The 18,068-nt window shown below is 44.9% G+C and overlaps 1 protein-coding gene across 2 annotated transcripts in view; it reads left to right on the top strand.

Annotated features, from left to right (window-relative positions):
- The first annotated feature begins 97 nt into the window (after nucleotides 1–97).
- Nucleotides 98–18,068, top strand: part of GMPR2 (guanosine monophosphate reductase 2) — a 20,271-nt gene continuing 2,300 nt past the window's right edge. Inside the window, exons 1-10 of one of the 2 annotated variants that reach the window (XM_070953979.1) lie at nucleotides 98–170; nucleotides 1,275–1,382; nucleotides 3,541–3,636; nucleotides 7,213–7,332; nucleotides 8,744–8,827; nucleotides 11,311–11,478; nucleotides 12,882–12,963; nucleotides 13,118–13,224; nucleotides 14,228–14,270; nucleotides 16,950–17,109. In XM_070953979.1, coding sequence (XP_070810080.1) covers nucleotides 3,550–3,636; nucleotides 7,213–7,332; nucleotides 8,744–8,827; nucleotides 11,311–11,478; nucleotides 12,882–12,963; nucleotides 13,118–13,224; nucleotides 14,228–14,270; nucleotides 16,950–17,109 — 851 coding nt within the window. In that variant the 5' untranslated portion in view covers nucleotides 98–170; nucleotides 1,275–1,382; nucleotides 3,541–3,549. The remainder of the gene's footprint in view (nucleotides 171–1,274; nucleotides 1,383–3,540; nucleotides 3,637–7,212; nucleotides 7,333–8,743; nucleotides 8,828–11,310; nucleotides 11,479–12,881; nucleotides 12,964–13,117; nucleotides 13,225–14,227; nucleotides 14,271–16,949; nucleotides 17,110–18,068) is intronic. The other variant, XM_070953980.1, reaches the window with a different exon arrangement.

The following is an 18,068-nucleotide window of genomic DNA, read 5'->3' as shown; positions in this document are numbered from 1 at the left end:
AGTGCGCTCCCTTACGGGAGATGTAGTTCTAACAGCCCTTGCGGGCTTTGGAGACGCTTAGAGTGAGAACTACGTTTCCCACAAGGCATTGCTCCTCCGTTAAAAAGAGAACGCCAGCCAGCTTCGAGGGGGGCTTAGCGGAGACCTTGGAACGCCGAGAGCGAATCGAGGTGGCTTTTTTTTTTTCCCCCTCTCGGGGAGCGCCAAAAGACCGGAAGCGGACGGAAAGCGAAAAAACGGGGAACCGGAAGTGGGGTTTGTGCATCCCCCTATATACTCCGTACCCTAAAAATGGGTCAATAATTGGGATGCATGTTTTGAGATACCAAACTGGGGATTCTGGGTTGGGGTGCAAGGTTGGCATGGCTTAAGCCAGCGTTTCCCCAATTTTGCAACTTGAAAATGGGTGGACTTCAACTCCCAAAATTCCCCAGCCAGCCATGCTGGCTGGGGAATTCTGGGAGTTGAAGTCCACCCGGCTTCCAATGTGCAAGGTTGATACACACTGGTTGAGGCTAACCTAGCATTCCCCAATCTCATGCCCTCCAGGTGGGCTAGGACTACAATTCCCCATGGGCCGTGCCGGCTGGGGCGCATGGGAGTTGTAGTCCCGCCAGATCAGGGAGGTAAAACTGCAAAGCCAACTAAGGCTTCCCTAAGATCGAAGAGCTGCTCAAAGTGGTTCAAGTCTACCAGAGGGGGCCCTGAAGCTTCCCGGTTTGGGATGAAGCGATCGGGGCCCCGTGGAACTCTTAACGTGGGCAGGGGAAGTCTTAGCACGAAGGGCAGAGGGAATTTCAAGATCTGTTATCTCGTGGCACTGAGACAATGGTAATTTTGAGAGATTGGAGATGAGGATGATCAAGGGTTTATGGGAAAGGAATAGTGGTGAAATCCAAATTTTTTTACTACTGGTTCTGTGGGTGTGGCTTGGTGGGTGTGGCAGAGGAAGGATACTGCAAAATCCCCATTCCCACCCCACTCCAGGGGAAGGATACTGCAAAATCTCCATTCCAACCCCACTCCTGGGGGAAGGATACTGCAAAATCTCCATTCGCACCCCACTCCTGGGGGAAGGATACTGTAAAATCTCCATTCCCTCCCCACTCTGGGGCCAGCCAGAGGTGATATTTGCCGGTTCTCCGAACTGCTCAAAATTTTCCGCTACGGGTTCGTCAGAACCTGCTGGATTTCACCCCTGGAAAGGAGAGATTCACTTGTGATAAAGTTGGACTTTTGAAATTCATTTCAATATTATTTATTTTTTTGTTTAGAATGACGGGAACGATCATGCAGAAATCAAGGCCGATGGTGACACGGAGGTCATAAAACTTTTATTGACAGCGACTTTTGGTTCCTGAAAGCCACACAGTTCACCCAGAGTAAGAGAGCTGAAAGTGTCCCAAAGTTGAAAGTGTAATTGGAAAATGATCATTAACTACCTTGAGCCATAAAGCCTTGCAAACACGATTGAGAAGATCTATGTAGATTTTCCCAAAGGTCTTTTTTTTTTTTTTCAAAAGGCAAAACTGGACTTTTGTATTTCCTTCAAGAACATTTCGCTTCTCATCCACACCCATTTCAGGGAGTCCTCGACTTACGATCACAACGGAGCCCCAAATTTCTGTTGTTAAGTGAGTCGTTTGCGAAGTGAGTTTTTGCCCTGTTTTACGACCTTTCTTGCCACAGTTGCTGAGTGAATAACTGAAGTTGATAAATTAGTAACCCGGTTGGGAGGTGAATCTTGTCAGAAAGTCGCAGAAGGGGAGCACGTGAACCTTCACGTCGTAAGTGTGAGACAGTGGGCAAGCATTTGAATTTTGATCACACGAGCACGGGGATGCTGCAAAGGTCGTAAGTGTGAAAAATGGTCATCAGTCACTTTTTTCAGTGACATAACTTTGAATAGTCACTAAATGAACAATTGTAAATCGAGGAATACTTGTATTCGGGTGACCCTGAGGGTACAGATAAACCTCTAAGTGGCCTCAACGACTCTCAGAGAGACTACTAATGACCAGATGACTGCAAAGGAATATAAATCCTTCCAGCCTCCACCATTCGGTAAGAACTGAAGAAGCTTCTTGGATGAGAAGGGAAATGTCTTCAAGGAAAAATACTTTGAAAAATACGAAGTTCAGTTGCCTTTTGAAAAAGCAAGGGATGACCGATGGAAAATAATTTGCATTGGAGATTGTTTAACTGTAGAATAGAATAGAACAGAAATAGAATGGAATGGAATGGGAATGGGAATGGGAATAGGAATAGGAATAGGAATAGAAAGAATAGAAATAGAAATAGAAATACTTGTGTTTCCCCGAAAATAAAACCCTGTCTTATATTTTTTTGAACCCAGAAATAAGTGCTTGGCCTTATTTTTGGGGAGGTCTTATTATTTTGGGGTGCGTGGAGCGAGACGGGGCTCCTCTTGCCGTCTTACCTGATTTCCATCTCTGTCTCCCTAACCCTAACCAGTGGAAATGGCAAGGACCACCTGCTAAATATTTTCGGGGAGGGCTTATTTTAGTGCATGCACAAAAAAGCCCAATTGGGCTTAATATCTGGGGAGATCTTATTTTCGGGGAAACATGGTAGAATCGCAATAATAGAAATAGAATCGGAATAATAGAATAGAAATAGAAAGGAATAGTATAATATATAATAATATAATATAATATAATATAGTATAATATAGTATAATATAGTATAATATAATATAATATAATATAATATAATATAATATAATATAATATAATATAATATAATATAATATAATATAATATAATATAATAATACAATACAATACAATACAATACAATACAATACAATACTAATTAATATAATATATAATATAATATAATATAATAATATAATAATATAATATAATATTATATTATATTAGAAATAAAGAATAGAAATAGAAATATTAGAATAGAATTAGGAATAGAGTAGAGTATAGAATAGAATAGAACAGAACATAACAGAACAGAAGAGAATAGAAATTTAAATTGGTTTTAAAACATTAGGGGTGTTTTAAATAGTTTTGGGCCAAATTATTTAATGGGTTTTTATATTGTCTTTTAAATTTTGTAGTTTGTGTGTTTTATTTTTCTGGCTGTTCACTGCCCTGAGTCCTTTGGGAGTAGGGCGGTATATAAATCTAATAAAATGAAAGTAAAATGAAATAGAAGAATAGAGTAGAGTAGAGTAGAGTAGAGTAGAGTAGAGTAGAATAGAATAGAATAGAATAGAATAGAATAGAATAGAATAGAATAGAAGAATAGAGTAGAGTAGAATAGAATAGAATAGAATAGAATAGAATAGAATAGAATAGAATAGAATAGAATCTCTTCTTAAAAACTTGCAGAGTTGGAGCATTTACAACTTCTGGATTCAGTTCGTTCCGCTGATTATTCTTAACCGTCAGGAAAAAAAAGTTGAGAGAAGAAAAGGTTGAGATTTCATCCCTGGTGTTCCAGAATTCCAGGATTCTTTGCTTTTTATTTATTTATTTTTATTTTTATTTTTTTAAATTTACAGGAATCCACGATGCCCCACATTGAGAATGACATTAAATTGGACTTCAAGGATGTCCTCCTGAGACCAAAACGGAGTACCCTCAAATCCCGGAGCGAGGTAGAAGGCCTTTTTTTGTCACTCTCCTTGCAGCAGTTATCATCATAATAATTGAGCTACCGTATTTTCCGGCGTATAAGACGACTTTTTAACACATGAAAATCTTCTCAAAAGTCGGGGGGTCGTCTTATACGCCGGGTGTCGTTCTCCTGTAACCAGGCAGACCGGCCCGAAAGGCTCTGACGAGCCTTAAATGGCTCTGGCGATCCAAGCTCTGACGATCTGCTAATCAGGCAACTCAGCTGGGATCGCCAGAGCCATGTAAAAGAAAAAAAATTTCCCCCTCCAGCTTGCTTACCTTAGCTGCTAGTCGCAACGCTTGCCTTGCTTTGCTTGCCTGCAATCCATTGCATCAGCAAGCAACTGAATCTCCCTGCCTGCAATCAAGCAGGCAGGGAGTTGTGGACTTCAACTCCCAGAATTCCTCAGCCAGCAAACCAAAGCTGGCTGAGGAATTCTGGGAGTTGAAGTCTACAAGTCTTAAAGTTGCCAAGGTTGGAGACCCCTGTTCTATTGGGTAAGTTTTTTTTCCCCCTTTGGGAGCTTTAAAAAAAAATAGTTAATTGGGTTTTTTTTTTAGTTGTTCTTTTTTTAGACCTAGTCATTTAAACTTTAGGAAGTTTTAAATGTAGCTTTCCTATAAAAATAAAAATAAAATAAAATAATATTTGTGCAGCTTTCTGAGATTTAGTGTGTTTCTGTAGGGTTTCACTCTAACTACACAAACGCACAAAATCTCACAAAGCTGTATGTGGAATTTTGTGTGTGTAAAGTGTGAAAGTTGGTTTTTTTGGGCTTTTTGTGGCTGTGTGAGGTTCCTGCTTGTTGCAGGGGCCGTTTTGGGTCGAGCACAGCTGCTTTTACATTGTGGGTGAGCCAGTTGTGTGTGTGTAAAGTGTGAAAGTTGTTTTTAGGGACTTTTTGTGGCTGTGTGAGGTTCCTGCTTGTTGCAGGAGCCATTTTGGGTCTAGCACAGCTGCTTTTACAATGTGGGTGAGCCAGTTGTGTTGTGTTGTGTTGTGTTGTGTTGTGTGTGTGTAAAGTGTGAAAGTTGGTTTTTTGGGGCTTTTTGTGGCTGTGCGAGGTTCCTGCTTGTTGCAGGGGCCATTTTGGGTCTAGCACAGCTGCTTTTACATTGTGGGTGAGCCAGTTGTGTTGTTGTGTTGTGTGTGTGTAAAGTGTGAAAGTTGGTTTTTTGGGCCTTTTTGTGGCCGTGTGAGGTTCCTGCTTGTTGCAGGAGCCATTTTGGGTCTAGCACAGCTGCTTTTACAATGTGGGTGAGCCAGTTGTGTTGTGTTGTGTTGTGTTGTGTGTGTCTAAAGTGTGAAAGTTGTTTTTTGGGCCTTTTTGTGGCTGTGTGAGGTTCCTGCTTGTTGCAGGAGCCATTTTGGGTCTAGCACAGCTGCTTTTACAATGTGGGTGAGCCAGTTGTGTTGTGTTGTGTTGTGTTGTGTGTGTCTAAAGTGTGAAAGTTGTTTTTTGGGCCTTTTTGTGGCCGTGTGAGGTTCCTGCTTGTTGCAGGAGCCATTTTGGGTCTAGCACAGCTGCTTTTACAATGTGGGTGAGCCAGTTGTGTTGTGTTGTGTTGTGTTGTGTTGTGTTGTGTGTGTCTAAAGTGTGAAAGTTGTTTTTTGGGCCTTTTTGTGGCCGTGTGAGGTTCCTGCTTGTTTCAGGGGCCATTTTGGGTCTAGCACAGCTGCTTTTACATTGTGGGTGAGCCAGTTGATGTTTTTTAATTTTTATTTGGTGTGCGTTGGAAGAGGAGTAGTCTTATACGGCGAGTATAGCCCAAACCCTATATTTTAACAGGAAAATTCGAGGGTCATCTTATACGCCGGAAAATACGGTAACTAAATGTGAATAATAATAAATAAATGTATATCTATGGTTTTTAAAGACAGAGAAATTGCACATTTACTTCGCGTTTTCTCTTCCGGGAGTGAATTTGAGAATCGCGCTAAGAGTTTGGGCAGGGTGAAGGAAACAAATTTTTGGAGGAATTTGTGAGTGTGTTAGCGAGGTAGCAAACACAGAAGGAATGTGCGTTAAATGAGGCAACCTTGAAGTCCTCCGTACGGGTAGCCTCGACTTACAACAGTACATTTAGTGACGGTAAGAAGCCAAAAACAGAGGAAAAGACTCCGGAGGGGGACTTAAAATACGCTCGGTCGCTCCTTCCCACTTTTTTTCAACTCAAACCCAGTTGTATACAGACTTTCTGTATACAAGTCCTCAATTTACAGCCATTGCTTTAGTGACCGAAGTTACCACGGCACGGAAAAAAAGCTACTTGCAACGGTTTTTCGCACTTAACGACTTATGACCTCAACTCACCCCAAAATTTCTGTTGCTAAACGAGACAGTGAATTTTTTCCCCATTTTACGACCCTTTTCGGCCGCTGTCCTTAACTAACTCGGTTAAAATTCAGATATCGATGACGGTCCCAGCATCCTGGGGAAGGGGGGTGGCAAGTGGCACGTCAGTACGACTGACTTCACAATTTCAGCGAGTTAGTTAAGGACGGCGGCCGAAAAGGGTCGTAAAATGGGGAAAAAATTCACTGTCTCGTTTAGCCACAGAAATTTTGGGGTGAGTTGAGGTCATAAGTCGAGGGCTTATCTATATGCTTTATGAAAGCCGCTATGGCAATGCAACTGATTTTTTTTTTTTAAATTAAGAATATCTTGATGATCGAACAGTAAATTTGTAGTTTATTTTATTATTTATTTTTATTTAATTTATTTAATTATGAATATTCATGAGCCCGTCTTCTGCTACTTATGCATATGTATGAGCATATCGTTTTCTCCTCCTTTCCTAAAATATATAAATATAAGCCTCCTAATATTTAGTGGAGGAAATTCCTCCCGGGAGCCCCGAATGAAAACGGATTGCGGTGAGCCTTATTGGTTTCGGAGTCTTGCATTTTTGTTCCGCAGCAGAACCGGATCGGAATGCCCCAGGGGCAGACGGATAGTCCTCCACTTACGGCCGTTTGATTAGTGACCGTTTTGAAGTTCCCGCGGAACTGGGGGGGGAGGAAAAAAAGCAGCTTTCCCACCGGTCCTCGCACTTACGACCGTTGCAGAATCCCCACACGGTCACGCGATTAAAAATTTGGCCGCTTGGCAATCCAGCACGCACTTACGACAGCTCTGATCGCCATTTGCGACCTTCCCGGATGGTTTTTGGGAAGCAGAGTCCCCGGGGTGGGTGTCTGGATTTGCTTAAGGACCACCTGTTTCACTTAACGACTGCGGTGATTGGCTCGGCCACGGTGGCAAAAAAGAGGTCGCTTAATAACCCCTTCGTTTAGCAATGGAAATCCCGGTCCCTAATGTCGTAAGTCGAGGACTACGGATGTGACGTTTGAGCAGCTGTCGTGAGGCTGAGAGATTTTCTCCTCCTGACAGCAGGCACGAGATGGGTGATGGGTGATTGACAGGCCGCCATTCCTGGCCCGCTTAAGTTGTCCAGGCAGAGGTTGGATGGAACCCAAGGTTGGGAGAAGCCAACTTTCAAAGTTTGGGGGAGTGACGTCTTCTCTGGATTGGCCGCCTTCTCTTTGTGTCTAGGTGGATCTCATGAGGTCCTTCACCTTCCGTAACTCCAAGCAGACCTACACGGGGATTCCCATCATCGCGGCCAACATGGACACGGTGGGGACCTTTGAGATGGCCAAGGCGTTGGGCAAGGTATGGCTTCCCCAAAACCCCAACTCGGCCTTTGGTCTTAGGCAGAGGTTCTCAGGCTGGGCCCCTGGAAGATGGCTGAACTTCAAGTCCCAGAATCCCCCACCCAGAATCCCCCAGCCACCATTCCTTCCTCCCTCCCTCCCTTCTCTTTCTTTCTTTTTCTTCCTTCCTTCCTTCCTTCCTTCCTTCCTTCCTTCCTTCCTTCCTTCCTTCCCTCCTTCCTTTCTTTCTCTCTTCCTCCCTCCCTCCCTCCCTTTTCTTTCTTTTTCTCTTTCTTTCTTCCTTCCTTCCTTCTTTCCTTCCTTTCTTTCTCTTCCTCCCTCCCTCCCTCTCTTTCTTCTTTCTTTCTTTCTTCCTTCATTTTCTCTTTCTTTCTCTTTCTCTTTCTCCTTCCTTCCCTCTCTCTCTCCCTCCTTCCATCCCTTCCTTCTTCCTTTCTTCCTTTTTCTCCCTACCTCTCCCTTCCTCCCTCCCTCCCCTTTTTTCTTTCTTCCTTCCTTCCTTCCTTCCTTTCTCCCTCCCTGTCTTCTTTCTTCCTTTCTTCTTCCTTCCTTCCTTTCTTCTTTCTTTCATTTTCTCTTTCTTTTTCTTTCTCCTTCCATCCCTCTCTCTCTCCCTCCTTCCATACCTACCTCCTTCTTTCCTTCCTTCTTCTCCCTCTCCCTCCCTTCCTCCCTTCTTTCTTTCTTTCTTCCTTTCTTCTTCCTTCCTTCCTTTCTCCCTCCCTCCTTCCTTTCTTCCTTTCTTCTTTCTTTCTTTCTTTCTTCCTTCTTTTCTTTTTCTCTTTCTTTCTCTTTCTCCTTCCTTCCCTCTCTCTCTCCCTGCTTCCATACCTCCCTTCTTCCTTCCTTCCTTCTTGTCCCTCTCCCTCCCTCCCTCCCTCCCTCCCTCCTTTCTTTCTTTTCTTTTCTTTTTTCTTTCTTTTCTTTCTTTTCTTTCTTCCTTCTTTTCTCCTTCCTTCCTTCCTTCTTCTTTCTTTAATTTTTTCTTTCTTTTTCTTTCTTTTCCTTTTTCCTTCCTTGTTTTCTCCTTCCTTCCTTCCTTCTTCTTTCTTTAATTTTTTCTTTCTTTTTCTTTCTTTCTTTTCCTTTTTCCTTCCTTCTTTCACTCTCTCTCTCCCTCTTTCCATCCCTCCCTTCTTCCTTCTTTTCTTTTCTTTTTCTCCCTTCCTTCCTTCCTCCCCCTTCCCTTTTTACAAACAACTCCAGGCAGTGAACATGTCCATCCCACCTTCCGCCTCCTGTTTTCCTGACAGCACCAACAACCCTGTGAGGCGGGCAGGGCTGAGAGACAGGGACCCGCCCAGCGTCCCTCAGCTGGCTTTCGTGCCGCAGGCGGGACTTGAACTCACGCTCTGCCGCTTCCTAGCCGGGCGTCTTAACTCCGTTTCCCTGTTGTTTCCTTCCCCCAGTTCTCTCTCTTCACCGCCATCCACAAGCACTGCGCTCTGCAGGAATGGACGGAATTCGCAGCTCAGAATCCAGATTGTCTCCAGGTAGGTGTGGGGACTTCCCCCCCTCCTGTCCATCCCACACGCCAGTCCTCCACTTGCGACCGATCATGGGTCCTTTAGCCATCATTCAACCTCATGACGGGCTTTCAAAAATGCTACTTTATGACCCCTCCTCAAAGTTACGACTGCCGCCCCCGCTGCCCCTGGAAATGGGCTCATATTATCTATCTATCTATCTATCTATCTATCTATCTATCTATCTATCTATCTATCTATCATCTTTCTTTCTTTCTTTCTTTCTTTCTTTCTTTCTTTCTTTCTTTCTTTCTTTCTTCCTTCCTTCCTTCCTTCCTTCCTTCCTTCTTCTTTCCTTTCCTTCTTTCTTTCCTTCCTTCCTTCCTTTCTTTCTTTCTCCTTTCTTCCTTCCTTCCTTCCCTTTCTTTCATTCTTTCCTTTCTTCCTCCCATTTCTTCCTTCCTTCCTTCCCTGTTTCTTTCTTCCTTCCCTTCCTTCCTTCCTTCCTTTCTTTCTCCTTTCTTCCTTCCTTTTCTTTCTTTCTTTTTCTTCCTTCCCTTTCTTTCTTTCTTTCTTTCATTCTTTCTTTCCTTCCTTCCATTTTTCTTTTTTTCTTTCTTTCTTTCCTTCCGTCCCTCTGTTTCTTTCTTTCTTCCTTTCCTTCCTTCCTTCCCTTTCTTTCTTTCATTCTTTCCTTCCTTCCTTCCTTCTCTTTCTTTCTTTCTTTTATTCTTTCCTTCCTTCCTTCCATTCCTTCCTTCCTTCCTTCCCTTTCTTTCTTTCTTTCTTTCTTTCTTTCTTTCTTTCTTTCTTTCTTTCTTTCTTTCTTTCTTTCCCTCCTTCCCTCCCTCCCTCCCTCCCTCCCTCTCCTTCCTTCCTTCCTTCCTTCCTTCCTTCCTTCCTTCCTTCCTTCCTTCCTTCCTCAGCTCAGCTCAAAATTTATTTTATTGATTGATTTATACTATGTACCATGATTTGTGACTTTTTCTGCTGGTTTCTGCAAAAAAAAAACCCCCGCGGAGTTAGAAGAATGGTTTCCCCTAACGACCACGTGATTCGCTTAACAACTGCAGTGTAACTCGCTTTACAACCGTTATGAAAAAGGTGGCAAAATCGAATCTGGTCACATGATGCTTCGACTTAACGAACGCAACGATTGACGACCGCAATTCCATTCCCAACGGTGGTCGTCACTCGAGAACTGCTTGCCAAGCTGGCCGAGCCGCAATGCCTCGTGTCTTGCTTTGCTGGAAGCCTGGGTTACCACTGAGGAGGAATTTCCTGACAGCCGAGAACAATTAATCAGTGGAACTGCTTGCCACCAGACGTTGTGGGTGCTCCAACCGTGGAAGTGTTCAAGAAGAGATCAGACGGCCATTTCTCTGGAATGATTTAGGGTCTCCTGCTTGGACTAGAGGACCTCTAAAGTCCCTTTCAACTCGGTTATCCACCTCCTCCTCCTCCTCCTCCTCCTCCTCCTCCTCCTCCTCCCTTCTGGCACTGATCATGTTCCCTAGTCTGGTCATGAAACGTCTGTTGTTGTTGTTGTTGTTGTTGTTGTTGTTGTTGTTGTTGTTGTTGTTGTTGTTGTTGTTCTTCTTCTTCTTCTTCTTCTTCTTCTTCTTCTTCTTCTTCTTCTTCTTCTTCTTCTTCTTCTTCTTCTTCTTCTTCTTCTTTCTTCTTGCTTCTTTTTCTCCTCTCTTCTTCTTCTTCTTCTTCTTTCTTCTTGCGTCTTCTTCTTTCTTCTTTCTTCTCCTTCTTTCTTCTCTCTTTCTTCTTGCTTCTTCTTCTTTTTCTCCCCCTCCTTCTTTCTTCTTTCTTCTTTCTTCTTTCTCCTCCCTTCTTCTTCTTCTTCTTCTTCTTCTTCTTCTTCTTCTTCTTCTTCTTCTTCTTCTTCTTCTTCTTCTTCTCCTTCTCCTCCTCCTCCTCCTCCTCCTTCTTCTTCTTCTTTTACTTCTTCTCCTTCTTCTTTTTCTCCTTCTCCTTCTCCTTCTCCTTCTTTTTCTCCTTTTTTCTTTCTTCTTCTTCTTCTTTCTTCTTCTTCTTCTTCTTCTTCTTCTTCTTCTTCTTCTTCTTCTTCTTCTTCTTCTTCTTCTTCTTCTTCTTCTTCTTCTCCTTCTTTCTTCTTTCTCTTTCTTCTTAATTCTTCTTTCTTCTTCTTCTTTCTTCTTCTTCTTCTTCTTTTTCTTCTTCTTTTTTCTTCTTCCTCTCCTCCTCCTCCTCCTCCTCCTCCTCCTCCTCCTCCTCCTCCTCCTCCTCCTCCCCCTCCTCCTCTAGATTGGACAGCCCTTTGTCTGAAAGGGTATTGGGTCACCTGCTTGAGTAGGGGGTTGGACTAGAGGACCTCCAAGGTCCCTTCCACCTTTTTTATTCCATTAACCTGAAGTTAATGGCTTTGTGTAACTTTTCAGCTCAGTCTGTTGTAGTTTAATCATTTGAAACGTCGTTTTTCTCAGCCTCGGTGTGTGTGTGTGTGATTGTGAATTCTCTTCCTTGCTGCCTGTCCTTAGAACGTGGCTGCCAGCACGGGCACGTCCGACTTGAACCACTTGGAGCAAATCCTGGAGGCCGTGCCCCAGATCCGCTATATCTGCCTGGACGTGGCCAACGGTTACTCGGAGCATTTCGTCCAGTTCCTGAGGGATTTGCGGAAGCGCTTCCCTGATCACACCATCATGGTACGTGGACGTCCCGCTTCTTCCGCTTGAGGAGGCCAGAAAGACTAAGATTTTTTTTTTTTTACAAAAAATAATATTTTTTAAGATTTCCACGTTTCCGATTTGGCTGTGCGGCCCGTTTGCTGTTTGGCTCCCGAGTGGGCTATTTGTTTTACTTCTGTGTGTGGGTCCTGTCTTTTATTATTTTTGCAAATAAGATATCTCTCAATGTGCTTTTTCCTTCTCCTCTTTTCCCTAGAACAACAATCCTGTGAGGTGGGCTGGGCTGACAGGGATTGGTTCAAAGTCACTTATGCTTTCATGCCTAAGGCAGGACTTGAACTCACAATCTCCTGGTGATTGGCCCAAAGTCACCCAGCTGGCTTTCATGCCTAAGGCGGGACTTGAACTCACAATCTCCTGGTGATAGGCCCAAAGTCACCCAGCTGGCTTTCATGCCTAAAGCGGGACTTGAACTCACAGTCACCTGGTGATTGGTCGAAAGTCACCCAGCTGGCTTCCATGCCTAAAGCAGGACTAGAACTCACCGTCTCCTGGTGATTGGCCCAAAGTCACCCAGCTGGCTTCCATGCCTAAGGCGGGACTTGAACTCACAATCTCCTGGTGATTGGCCCAAAGTCACCCAGCTGGCTTTCATGCCTAAGGCGGGACTAGAACTCCCAATCTTCTGGTCATTGGCCAAAAATCACCCAGTTGGCTTTCACAGCTAAGGGAGGACTAGAACTCCCAATCTCCTGGTCATTGGCCAAAAGTCACCCAGTTGGCTTTCATGCCTGAGGCAGGACTAGAACTCATAGCTTCCTGGTAATTAGCCCAAAGTCATGGCCCAGGACGGATTAGAATTTACCCTCTCCTGGTGATTGGCCCAAAGTCTTCCAGCCAGCTTTCATGCCTAGGGCAGGACTAGAACTCACTGTCTCCTGGTGATTGGCCCAAAGTCACCCAGCTGACTTTCATGCCTAAAGCGGGACTAGAACTCACCGTTGCCTGGTGTTTAATCCAAAGTCACCCAGCCAGCTTTCATGCCTAGGGCAGGATTAGAATTCACAATCTACTGGTGATTGGTCCAAAGTCATCCAGCTGGCTTTCATGCCTAAAGTGGGACTAGAACTCCCAATCTCCTGGTGATTGGCCCAAAGTCACCCCGCTGTCTTTCTTGCCTAAAGCAGGACTAGAACTCACAATCTCCTGGTATACTGGCCCAAAGTCACCCAGCTGACTTTCATGCCTAAGGCAGAACTAGAACTCCCAGTCTCCTGGTGATTGGCTCAAAGTCACCCAGTTGGCTTTTATTTCTAAGGCGGGACTAGAACTCCCAGTCTCCTGGTGATGGGCCCAAAGTCACCCAGTTTGCTTTCATGTGGGTCTCACCCATTTCCTGCCCCTCTCTTTTGCCTCCGCAGGCCGGGAACGTCGTGACGGGCGAAATGGTGGAGGAGCTCATCCTGTCGGGAGCCGACATCATCAAAGTGGGGATCGGACCAGGTGATGTTGGGTGGCGTTCCCCTGTAGATTCATCCTTCAGCTTTGCAGCTGGGCCGAACATTTCAATCTAGGTTCCTCCCCCCCCCCCCCCCCCCGCTGAAGAGTTAAGTTTCTTGCTTAGGGATCCGGCTGGCTTAATCCTGGCTTGTTTCAGGCTCCGTTTGTACCACCCGGAAGAAAACCGGGGTGGGTTACCCTCAACTCAGCGCCGTCATGGAGTGCGCGGACGCGGCCCACGGCCTCGGAGGACACATCATCTCGGTGAGAAATCGGGGTGGGCTCCAAAAATTTTAGCCAGGGGTTTTCTGCTCGGTTGCTGGGTGGCCGTGGCCTAGTCGGCCTCCTGCACCACGGCGGGAGGAGAGGGCGGGGCATTTTTGCCCTCCCCGGGCTCCGGAGGCTTTTCTCGGGAGGGCGAAAACGGCCTCCCCAGGCTCCGGAGGCCCTTTGGAGGTCGGAAACGGGCCTATTTCCGGCCTTCCCGAACTACTGGTAGGCCTGTTTTTCGCCCCTCTCCGAGCCTCCGCACGCGCCCTGCAGTTACCTGCATCCAAAATGGGCCGCGTGAGGACTTCCGGGAGGGGCGGGGTAGGGTGGGCGGGGCCAGCCAAGAATTGGGGGTTCTCCGAACACCACCGAATCTTAGCTAGAGGTTCTCCCAAATCCCTGTGAATCCCCAGCGGCCCATCCCCGGTGTCGAATCCTGACCACTGGAAGACCTGCGGACTTCAACTCCCAGAATTCCCCAGCCAGCCAGCTGGCTGGCTGGCTGGCTGGGGAATTCTGGGAGTTGAAGTCCGCAGGTCTTCCAGTGGCCAAGGTTGGAGGCCTGTGGTGTTCCTGGAAGGGGAGAAGTAACCAGCGACTTTAGTAAACTTTTATCGAATAAAAATGTTGCATGAAGCAAAGAACGTGTTAATATTAGAGTGAAATTGGGTTTTTTGGGCCATTTTGACCCAATTTTCAGGATTTCCTCCTCAGTCGTCATACCACAAGCCGGTTTAAGAATTCCACATCGATCCGGGCAAACTCAGAATTATCCGTTAGCAGCTACAAAAGCTTGAGAAGTTCAGCCCAATAATTTGCTTTTCTGATCCTCCTCTTTTATGATACATACCGCCCTTGAGGACTAGAATCTTGCTCTGCCCGTTTGGTTTGGTCACCAGCCTTTGCACGAACTGAATTTGCGTCTATTTTAGGACGGGGCGGGGGGGGGGATTTAAAGAAAACATGGAAAGGCTGAGATTAACTTTCTTTCTTACAGGATGGAGGCTGCCATTGCCCAGGGGATGTGGCCAAAGCTTTCGGTAAAATCCCAAATTTTTCCAAATTCGGCCAGTTAGTGGAGGTTGGGACGACACAGGGAGTCCTCGATTTACGACCGCAACGGAGGCCCGAATTTCAGCGGTTCAGCCAGGCCAATGGGACGTCCCCAATTTTATGATTTTTTTTTCTGCCGCGGTTGTTAAGCAAACCGCCGCAGGTTGTTAAGTGAGTCATGCAGTCGTTAAACGAACCTGGCTGATCCCATTGGAGTGGCTTGTCCGGAAGCCTGCTGGGGGGAAAGTCGCAGATGTCGATCGCGTCCCCCTGCTGGATGCTACAACCGTCGTAAATCCATGCCAAGGGCCAAACCGTCCGAAATCGGATCACGTGAGGGTAGAGATGTTCCGACGACGGTCGTAAGTGCGAGGAGCCACTTTTTTTTCCAGGTGCAATTGTAACGTTGATCCCCGAACGGATGGTTTGAGGACTGCCTGTTCAGGTTATCTTCGACTTACGGCCATAATTGAGCCCAAAAGTTTCTGTCGCTAACCCAAACATTTAAGTGAGGTTTGCCTCCTTTTACGACCTTTCTTGCCATGGTTGTTAAGTGAGCTGCTGTAGTTGTTAAATTTAGTCACGCTATATATAATCACACACACTCACTCTCCCCATTAAAATTACTTCCTTGTGGGTTTTTCCCCCCCTCCTGATTCTTTAAAATGGATTATGGGGGATATACAAGTCGTCCTCGACTTATGACCGCAATTGAGCCCAACGTTTCTGTCGCTAAGCGAGACATTTAAGTGAGTTTTGCTTCGTTTTACCACCTTCCATGCCACAGTTGTTAAGTGAATCATTGCACAGTTGTTAAGTGAATCTGGCTTGCCCGTGGACTTTGCTTTGGTCAGAAAGTCGCAAAACACTGCAACGGTCGTAAGTATGAAGCACTTGCCAAGGGTCTGAATTTTGATCACGTGATTGTGGGGAACGCCACAACAGTTGTAAGTGTGAAAAACGGTCACTTTTTTCAGCGCAGTTGAACTTCAAACGGTCACTAAATTAACTGTTGAGAGTCAAGGAATATCTATATCTATACCTATATCTATATATCTATATATCTATTTCCAGTTCAATTGTATAGAATGTGAAGGATGTGTGTTCGTTTTATTTTTATAATTATAATGTACACTGAAGATGGCATTTAATTTTATTGTACTAGGTGTAATGACAATAGAGTAAACTAAACTATATCCATCTATATTTATCTATTTATCTATCTATCTCTATCTATCTATCTCTCTATCTCTATCTCTATCTCTGTCTCTATCTATCTATCTCTCTATCTCTATCTCTATCTATCTCTATATCATCATCTATATGATGATCACTGGCCCCCACGAAGAGGGCGCGCAACTTAGGCGTCCTCCTGGACGCACGGCTGTCTTTAGAAGAGCACATGACGGCCGTGGCCAGGGGGGCTTTTTATCAGGTTCGCCTGATACGCCAGTTGCGTCCCTTTCTGGATGGGGACTCCCTACGCACGGTCGCTCAAGCACTCGTCACTTCCCGCCTGGACTACTGCAACGCGCTCTACATGGGGCTCCCCTTGGGGTGCACCCGGAGGCTGCAGTTAGTCCAGAATGCGGCCGCGCGGGGGATTATGGGAGCGACGGGGCGCTCCCATGTGACTCCTCTCCTGCGCGAGCTGCACTGGCTTCCGGTGGTCTTCCGGGTGCGCTTCAAGGTGTTGGTGACCACCTTTAAAGCGCTCCATGGCTTAGGGCCAGGGTATCTGCGAGACCGCCTTCTGCCGCCAATAGCCTCCCACCGGCCGGTTCGCTCGCACAGAGAGGGCCTCCTCAAGGTGCCGTCAGCCAGACAGTGCCGGCTGGCGACCCCCAGGGGGAGAGCCTTCTCTGTGGCGGCACCCGCCCTCTGGAATGACCTACCCCCCGAGATACACACGATATCAGACCTCCGGACTTTTCGTCGGGCCCTGAAAACACACTTATTCCATCTAGCCGGGCTGGCTTGATCCCATCTTCTCAGTTTTAATTGATTCGGTTTTAATTGGGTTGTTTTAAATTATTTGGGCCAAAATTATTTCATTGTTTTTTAAATTGTTTTTAAATTTTATATACTATGTTTTATTTTGGCTGTGCACCGCCCTGAGTCCCGCGGGAGAAGGGCGGTATAAAAATAAAAATAAATAAATAAAAATAAATAAATAAATATCTCTATCTATCTATCTATATCTATATCATCTATCATCATCTATCTATATCTCTATATCTCTCATCATCTATCTATCTCTATCTCTATCATCATCAATCTCTATATCTCTATCTCTTATCATCTATCTCTATCTATCTCTAATCTCTATCTCTATCTCTATCATCTCTATCTCTATCTATCTATATCATCATCTATCATATTTCTCTCTATCATCATATCTATCTCCTTCCTTCCTTCCTTCCTTCCTTCCTTCCTTCCTTCCTTCCTTCCTTCCTTCCTTCCTTCCTTCCTTCCTTCCTTCCTTCCTTCCTTCTTCTTTCTTTCTTTCTTTCTTTCTTTCTTTCTTTCTTTCTTTCTTTCTTTCTTCTTCTTCCTTCTTTCTTTCTTTCTTTCTTTCTTTCTTTCTTTCTTTCTTTCTTTCTTTCTTTCTTTCTTTCCAGGAGAGCTGTTGGTTTTGCTCGTATAATTCGAATTTTGTCCCGTAGGCGCTGGTGCAGACTTTGTGATGGTGGGAGGCATGTTGGCCGGACACACCGAATCCGGCGGGGATCTGATTGAAAAAGAAGGGAAGAAATACAAGCTGTTTTACGGCATGAGCTCCGAGGTGTCCATGAAGAAATACGCCGGAGGAGTGGCCGAATATCGGTAAGGGAGCTCGATCACAGCCAGTGGGATGGCAGCGCCGTTAAATTCCCCATTCCTCCATGGTGGATTTGCAGCTGGGAAGGATCCCCGCTTCTCACAGATCTCATAGGAGGAGTATAGGGTTATATATATATTACCCCTATGGTATAAAGTACTGGTCAAAATTGTGGAAACCTTTTGGGAAAAGTGTATTTTCTAAAACTAGCTCATAACACCCCCCCTTTTTTTTTTGAGTTGTACCATAAAATTATATATCAATGGGAAGATAATTTAATGAAGAATGTAATGCAGTGACTTTGATGAAGGATTTGCTATTAGAATAGCAGTTACAATATCGAGAAGAAAAGTGAAAGGTAGAAAAAACGAGATATACAAAAATGATCCCTATGTCAGTTAATACTTTGGGTCACCTTTAGCATGAATGACGGCCTTAACGACGTCTTCCCATGGAGTGAATATAGTCTTTTAGTTCTGCAGCCGTTATCATGTGAAACCAAGATCTAATGATGGCTTCTATTAACTGGGTTTTGTTGCCGGGTCGCTTCTGACTAACCAGTTTCTTTCGTGGGCTCCCTTGATTTTCCATTGGGTTCAGGTCTGGGCTAATCCCAGGCCATTCCAGCAGTGGAATAGGATTATCTTGAAACTCCCCCCCCCTCCCAAAATGGTGTTATTAGCTATCAAACCTCAAAAATACACTTTTCCCAAAAGGGTTTCCACAATTTTGGCCACGACTGTATATAAAACAGCTAGCTGATCATAGAGTCATAGGGCTGGAAGGGACCTTGGAGGTCTGCCAGTGGAGGACCTTCCTGCAATGCCCTTCTTTCTTTTCAAAGTTTGTAAAAAAAAAATAAAAAAAAATAAATCTAAAACTCGGGGGTGGGGGGTGGGGAATAATTCCACACAGCCCTAAGAAAAGTTTTGAGAAAAATAAAGGTTTTTTTTTCTTTCTATTA

The sequence above is a fragment of the Pituophis catenifer genome, unplaced genomic scaffold, assembly GCF_029215685.1.
Source record: "Pituophis catenifer annectens isolate HBS135680 unplaced genomic scaffold, rPitCat1.0.hap2 SCAF_15, whole genome shotgun sequence".
Lineage (NCBI taxonomy): Eukaryota > Metazoa > Chordata > Lepidosauria > Squamata > Colubridae > Pituophis > Pituophis catenifer.
Note: the sequence above shows the minus strand (reverse complement) of the source record. Positions and strands in the feature narration are given on the sequence as shown.